Source organism: Leptinotarsa decemlineata, unplaced genomic scaffold (assembly GCF_025532065.1).
Source record: "Leptinotarsa decemlineata unplaced genomic scaffold, Ldec_3_MD MMD2_tig00026314_RagTag_RagTag, whole genome shotgun sequence".
NCBI lineage: Eukaryota > Metazoa > Arthropoda > Insecta > Coleoptera > Chrysomelidae > Leptinotarsa > Leptinotarsa decemlineata.
In genome coordinates, this window is record NW_027412684.1 from 8,136,880 (window position 1) to 8,144,763 (window position 7,884).

Consider the following 7,884-nt stretch of genomic DNA (forward strand, 5'->3'; position numbering starts at 1 on the left):
ACCCTTTGACAATTGTAGGTAATGTGAAGTATTGTTATTCCGGCTTATTCATCAGTGTAGTGTGAACGTGTAGAAGAGATTACCATGAAGAACGAATATGGCTATGAGATTATCTGCTCGACAATTGGTATTGGTAGCTATTATTTTGGACGATGAAGAAGCAGAAACTCAAAAAAGACCAGACGCTATTGGATTCACGACTCTTCAAGATAACGAGAAAGTGAAGGAGAATATTGGACATTATTTTGACATTTAGTTGATGATGAGGAAAAATTGTTTCAGTATTTTCGAATGCCAACATTTCAATGGAATGTATTGCTGAATAAAATTGGAAATGATTTACAACCCGTTTATACACCGTTTCTCTGCCGGAGACCTACGGTTTAGCAACATTACGTGCTATGCACGTTGCGTATCAGCACCGGCAAAATATTCTCGACTCGAATACTGTTATGGCACGTGCATGCTACGCTACGTGCCGGACCGGCGACGGAACGGTCTAGTGGGCGTTGGTTCATATGAATTGTATGAAAAAATATTTTTTAGCATGTGCCAGTACGTTTACAGTCATGGTTTGGTACGGTACAGTGGGCAGAGACCTTAAAAGGGTTTCATGAATTAACTTTTGCACTGGCAGTGATGGCGATCCTATGACATGCGCGTCTTAGGTGACACGCATCTTCAAAGATGAAAAAAAGTATGATTCACATATTTATGCCTCATAATGTAATGTTTTAATATAGCCAGGACATAAGAGCTCTGTAAATAAATGTTTGAAAATCAAAAAACGAATGCACATATTTCTAGAAATGATATAAAATCAAGAAAAGTTAATGCAGTCAAGCTGCTGGAAAATAATTCCAAGAAATTTAAAGGATGAAAATAAGTACTATTCTGATCATTCCCAATTTGATTTCAATCTAAGAGCCACCGGTAGACAGTTGTTTTAGCCTGTTGAGTTGATTTTATATCATCACACGTTACGTTATGGATAGTGGAGACGTTGCATTTTCATCCATATCACTTTGGCATGCGTAATCGTACAGGGCGAACCACCATTTGTCGGTTTTTAGCCTTCATATCGCGTATCTTTATCTGTTTGTTGCGGCGTTGTTTCGTACCTCGTTCGGATAAGTTACGGAATGATTCATATAGCCGAAACTCAAAATGTTTCCTAAAGTGAGCCGTATCATCTCACAAGGAGCCAAACATTTACGTTGTTACATTACGGGCAATCGGTACATGTGGATATGCGCCTTTATATATAATGCAAATATTCACGATGCATACAGGGTGTTGATTAAGTATGTACCATAAATTTAACAAACGATTCTTTAGGTAATTTTAAGACTAAATGTTCCTATAAACATGGGTCCGCAAATCCTTCGTTCTCAAGATACAGGGTGTTGAAATAAAAATTAAAAAAAGTTATTCGTAAATATCTTAAATATCCTTCACCTAATTTTGTTGTAATTTGGCAATGGTATTTATAACATTAAGGAGCATTAGCCCGAACGTGATTCAATTTATTAAGTCCAGTGGCGTCTCGAGCGGGATTTGAACGAATATTTTTGACTTAAAAATGTACCCCACTGACTTTCGTGCAATTTTTATTATTTCTTTGAATTAAACAATTAGAAATACAACTTTTATGGCCGTGCCACTACACTAAAATGTGGTGGAGCACCATCGTGCATGTACCACATACGGAATCTTTCCATGACTGGAATTTCTATACGGACATTTTCAAAATTATACAATAAACTTGTATAAGTTTGAAAATGTCCGTATAGGACGAAATTGCAGTAACGTTAGTTACAAATAAAAGTGGTAAAATACATAGAAATTTTCATTTCTCTTTTCATTATGATTTCCTACCACATAGTAACGGCTACATCCATCAATTTATTTTTTTATGCTCAGCTGGATTTCTATGGAAGACGATAATTGAATAGGATAAGGTAGGAAAAAAAAACGGAATTGAAAAACATGTTTTATATAGCTACCTCGTATAATTTCGGTTAGAAAAATAGAGCTATTTCTAAATACAGTTTTTTTCATGTTCAGTATGAATGTGAATTGAAGGAAATACTGGAAGTACTATACACGATCTCACTAATTATCATATCTACATAGGAAAGGAGAGATTTCTATGTATTCACTTGTTTTCATACTTTATAGTATGTAGTATACATTTTCAATATAGTTTACATATTCGAAACTTCATATCTAGTAGTTTTTATATGCTGAACTTGCTAAACTTGTTTTAAAAAACGCAGCCAATGAGTTTACGATTAGTTATTTTTTGATACTAAACAGAATGAAGATTCCGAAAAAACAAAAGTAGAACTTATTTTGTTTGTGTTTTATCTGTTCATAAACTAATGCCAATTATAAAGTTAATACACGCTCTTTTGAACTGAAAGGAAAATCTTGCTACGTCAATTCGACGAAACAAGATCTTTAAATCTATTCCTTACGAAAGCCTAGAAGGCCATTTATTTTAATTATTTGTTTCTTAGAAATTACGACGTTGAAACTCAAAATTACGACTCTAAACTCAAGATTTCAACTTCAATCTCGTAATTTCGAGTTTAAAGTCCAAATTTCGAGATAAAAGTAGAAATTTCGAGTTCAAAGTCCAAATTTCGAGATCAAAATCCAAATTTCGAAATCAATGTTGAAATTTCGAGTTTAAAGCATAATTTCGAGACTAAAGTCGAAATATCAGGTATTCAAAGTCGTAACTTCTAGTTTAAAGTCGTAATTTTTAAAAAACGAATAATAAAAATATGTGGCCTTTCTGTATGAAAGCGCGAAACGACCACATATTTTTATTATTCGTTTCCTGAAATTTCGACTTTAATCTCAAAATTACGACTTTAAAATATAAATTACGACTTCGGACTCGAAATTTCCACTTTAATGTTGTAATTTCAAAATTACGACTTTGAAATTGATATTTCGACTTTAATCTCGTAATTTTGAGTTTGAAGTCGAAATTTAGAGTTTGAAGTCGAAATTTCCTGTTTCAAAGTATTAATTTTCAAGAAACGAATAATGAAAATATGTTGCCTTTCTGTACGAAATCGCGAAAAGACCACATATTTTGATTATTCGTTTTTTGAAAATAACGACTTTGAAACTGGAAATTTCGACTTTAATCTCAAAATTACCACTTTAAGCTCTAAATTACGACTTTCAACTCTAAATTACGACTTTAAATTTCTAATTTTGAAATTACAAGATCAAAGTCGTTGAAGTCAAAATTTCGAGTATGAGGTCATAATTACGATATTAAAGTTGTGATTTTGAAATTACGAGATTGAAGTGGAAATTGAAATTACGAGATTGATGTCGAAATGTCTAGTTTGAAATCGTTATTCAAATAGCTCAAAGTCGCAATTTTCAAGCAAATAATAATGAAGATATGTGGCCCTTCTGTACGGAAGCGCAAAAGGTCCACATATTTTTATTATTCGTTTCTTGAAAATCACGATTGGAAATTTCGACTTTGATCTCGAAATTACGACTTTATACTCTAAATTCCGACTTCCATTTTAAAATTTCCACTTTAGTAGAAATTTCGAATTTAAAATCGTAATTTAGAGTTTAAAGTCGTAATTTCGAGATCAAAGTCGAAATTTCGCGATGTAAGTCGTAATTTTCATGAAACAAATAATACAAATATGGGGCCTTTTTGCGCTTCCGTAATTCTTGTATCTAGTGTGAATTATTTCATATTACAAATCTACCTGAAAAATTGTTTCCAAAAATGTAATCTTCAATTTAGTCAAGATATTCTTGATTTTTCTATATCTCTATATATTGCCTATACAGTTTACTAGTAGTAATGCGGTTTTTGACAACAAGGTAATATTTCTAGAATGCCAAAAACAACTTCTGTAGTGGCTAACATTATGGTCAAGGAGTTTAGTATCGATTCAAGTTTCAGCACCGGACTCTGGATGAAGAAAGAGTAGAATAGCGTTCCAATTGTTACGAAGGTGAGTAACACTGTTATTGCAGTCACGGTTCCTGAAAATTAATCAATAAATCAATATACGAGTGGAACAATGTTTTCAAATCAATTGTCATATTCATTATCATTATCTATCGGATACAAAAACGAGACGGTGTGGGACATCGAAAACGTATCGCAAGACATAATTGTCAGAGAAATAACTTTTCTCGAAAAACCAAAAATATGTAAAGTTTCTTTGTGAAGGCTCATATCCGTTTATGATGAATGACCTGTAATGCATCTTTCACACGGAGATCTTCACGTCTCTGGCTCCCGAGAGAGGAAGGCCCTTAGCGTCAAAATGCAACGAGTCCAATGGAGCTTCCAGACGAAGAACGTGGACCGCCACCTCACGGGGACGAGAGTCTCACGTCTCCTACATCTCGAGCAGGAAACCACGTCCTTTCATCAAAATACAAAAGGATGAGGGTAGCAAAAGAGTAGTGAAAACGGCTCTCCCTCTCTTCTCCAGTTATATTAAATAATGTATCGTTCTATTTCAATAAAGTTCAATACAGTTCCCCATGTTAGTATCTTCGAGCTGAATACTATTCTGCATCTGGTCTAGGAGCTCATTAAACGAAGCAGACGACATTCGAAAATAATCGAATAACTTTTTCTCATCCCGTCTAAATTTTGGGCAAAGCGCAGCAAAAACCCCTGCCTCATCGCTTCTTTGGTTGTCTGAATGTATGATGTATACAAAACATTCTTGACTGGCATTTCTGTCGTCAAGTTTGTGTCGACGGTAGAGAAGGTATAGGTATGGCAACAGCTTGAGTGCGATCCATTCTACGACTGAGCACAAGGCGCTAGGAACTAAAAAGGCTTTCGATATGAATGGGCCGCAGATAGGAGTGATAAACGCTCCAGCATAGGAGCAAGATACGTGAAGCTCCCCGTATGAAAGTGTCCTAATAATAGGGGAGCCCAAGCGGGGATTTTGGGATTTACTAAAGCGCGATAGATTAATATACAGGAGGATACCTTGTACTCGGTTAAGTGTCTCCACCAATTATGAGCCCCATATATAAGGCCACCCGTGAAGGATAAAGGATCAGATTAGTCAGATTAAGGTAGGGTGAGTTAATTACATGTTAAAAAGTGTATATTCCAGTAACCTGACAGTTCGAGAGTGACGTAAAGAAAGGGGAGGGCAGCAAAGTTGTAAAAAAATAACGTCATTTCGACATTCTCGAGCGTAGCTAATTTTTTTATTTTGAAGGAAATAATTCAAGGATAACGAAAAATATATAATTTGACGATTTCCGGAAGCCGAAATAACAAAAATTCGTCGATGAAGTTTAATGCGTGCAGCTGTGTGACATCTATATTTCCCTCTCCGAGTTTGTATTTCTCTTTCACTTTTTCTCTATCTATTACTCTCACTCCGTCCCCACTCTGAATTATGTTGCCATGACGCCATCACAGCTGATCACAGAGATTCGCTCGTGATGAAGATGAAGATGATGATTAATTAATCAATTGATTATAAAAATTAATTTTTTTTGAGCATTAAAAAAAACTATTTTCTTATAAATACAAGTATTCTACTTAAAAAACATACACTTATTTATTTGCATGCTACTTCCTGGGCTTTTCTTAATTAAGTCCAATGATTTGAATTTTTTTTGTCAGATTAGGCGAATCCCTCTAGATAATCGTCAGATTATGAGACAGCCTGTCTAGAACATAAAGATGAACAATATATATCTTAATCTGACGCACTTAAGTATTTCAAAATAACGAATTTTTTTTTTGCATCTCATAATAATGGCCGCGAGTTTACGTCAGATCGAAATCGTCAGATTATTGAATGATAGTTTTTTTGTTGCACTTAACACACCCCTAGAAAATCTGACGCGCTCGATTTAATTTTTTCTTTTCACTTTTAACCCTTTCGTACAACCACCTGCACCATGCAAATGATCAGATTAACATAGGAACATTATTGAAAATACGTAGGACATTGATGCTATCAATATCTGACGCGCTCGAGTATGTCCATGAAACAGTATTTTTTTACATATTTGAAAATCTATAGCCGCTTTTCCCACCGATGAAAAGGTATATATTATATAAAGTTTTTTTCTTCTTATCATCTAAGCTTTGCAACCTAATGTGTCTCTATGACGCTCGATTAAATACCCATTTTGCATCGTGGGCTCCCCTACTATAACGTTACAAAGTAAGACTATTTGTGAGTTATAAATCTAAAGAGGTACGAAACTACCACATACAACATGCAAAGATAAGCGTAACCAATATACTTCTCTTAATTTATCATCATGCGTAATGTAACAATCTTTTAATGCGACCGTTAAAAACCGACAAATGATGCTTTGTATAACGTACGAGGTGATTTTTTATTTTTCTGAAAAAATATTAATTTCATTCATCAATTACTTCAAAAAAGTCCCCATCAGATGTGATACCCTCGTGCAAGAGTTTTTTCCAATCCTCGAAGCGGTGCTGATATGCACTTTCTGGTATATCCTTGAGCTGTTTCAGCGATTCAGTTTTTATCTCGTCAATTGTCGCAGAACGCCGTCCTGTCATAGATTTCTTCACTCTTGGGAACAGAAAAAAGTCGCAGGGGGCTAACTCTGGTAAATACGGTGGCTGAGGCAAGCAATGCTGAGTGAGTAGGTGCATTATCGTGAAGCAAAAGCCATGAATTGTTTTTCCACAATACCGAAAAATCGTGGAACACGCAAAATACTTCTAACTTTTATGCCTTTCACCAACAAACTAAACATGCTAAACAGCTGAAATTGTGAAAGTATATCCGAGACGAATGTACCAACATAAAAAATGCTAATCCTAATCCAGCTTCAAATTTATGGGTTATGAGGTACTCGGAAAGAGTGAAAATTATCTCACATATCATTTAGAAAATAATTAACACGGAAGTCAGGTTGACGAGCTGTTTAACCCGCGACATTTCAAAAGTTTTTATTGTTGTTATTCGCTTTCCTCCCTTCTTTGGAAATTTCCCGCATTTTTTGTTCAATGGAAGGGAATGAAGACAAAAAGTTTTTTCAAATTTTCACAAATTGTGGAATATTCAATAGAAACAATAGGAATATTTGGAGAACAAATAATCCAAACGACTTTTTACTATCAATTTATCTTTTACTTACAATTTTACTTTGAAAAAGTTATCACATTGGAAATTAATTGGAGCGTTCAACACCACACTATTTGTTATTTAACAGTGTGGTGTATGAACGTTTTCATTGATTTACATTGTGTCTTTCTTAAAGTAAAAGTTTGTAGTATGAATCAGCTATGAGATTGAAGAAAAAAATATCAGCATAACAAAAAATAAATAAAACATACTTCTTCTGAAATCCTTGAATTTCCTGTAGATAAGGATTTTCAACAACTCCACAGAGAGTTTCGTGCCCACCACGGCTGCATCTGTATCAATTTTTGGAGTATCGATGATGCTTATGTACTTGGCAGCAGTCATTATCGTCTCACACGTTCCAAACACGGGGAAATAAAACAAGTTCAGGTATATCAGACATTCGAACATCAGCTCTGTATCGACATTCATCTTGTTAAAATTGACGGATCATCAACTATGGAGAAACTGATGTGCATCGCCTAAAATCAGTTATTTTTAACCTAATGTTCGTTTTATTTATAGTTCGTTTAGCCTAGTTACTCGAGCATAAGGTAATGAGGAAGTAGGTAAAGAAAATTTGTCTACAGTTTTATTTCATTTCACTAACGCGCCGAAAACAAGTATATATCGCCGAAATCAAATCCAATTATAAATGTATTTAATACACTGCAAACGTCTTTATGAAAATAATCCTTTTTCACGATCTTTCACTATTTTCATATCGTTT

The 7,884-nt window shown here is 34.5% G+C and overlaps 1 protein-coding gene across 1 annotated transcript; it reads right to left on the minus strand.

Annotated features, from left to right (window-relative positions):
- Positions 1-1,980: 1,980 nt before the first annotated feature.
- LOC111507178 (uncharacterized) lies at positions 1,981-7,663 on the minus strand. The gene is made up of 2 exons (XM_023162456.2): positions 7,367-7,663; positions 1,981-4,038 (listed from the first exon to the last, which is right to left on the minus strand). The coding sequence occupies exons 1-2, from the start codon at positions 7,584-7,586 to the stop codon at positions 3,845-3,847; spliced, it is 414 nt and encodes a 137-aa protein (XP_023018224.1). The 5' UTR covers positions 7,587-7,663; the 3' UTR covers positions 1,981-3,844.
- Positions 7,664-7,884: the final 221 nt, after the last annotated feature.

What these genes read in the sequence shown, in the direction of transcription:
- LOC111507178 (XM_023162456.2), bottom strand. Translation starts at nt 7,586, where the DNA reads ATGAATGTCGATACAGAGCTGATGTTCGAATGTCTGATATACCTGAAC. An exon ending in ATTCAAGGATTTCAGAAGAA is followed by an intron (nt 4,039 to 7,366) that starts GTATGTTTTATT and finishes ATTAATTTTCAG; the next exon opens with GAACCGTGACTGCAATAACA.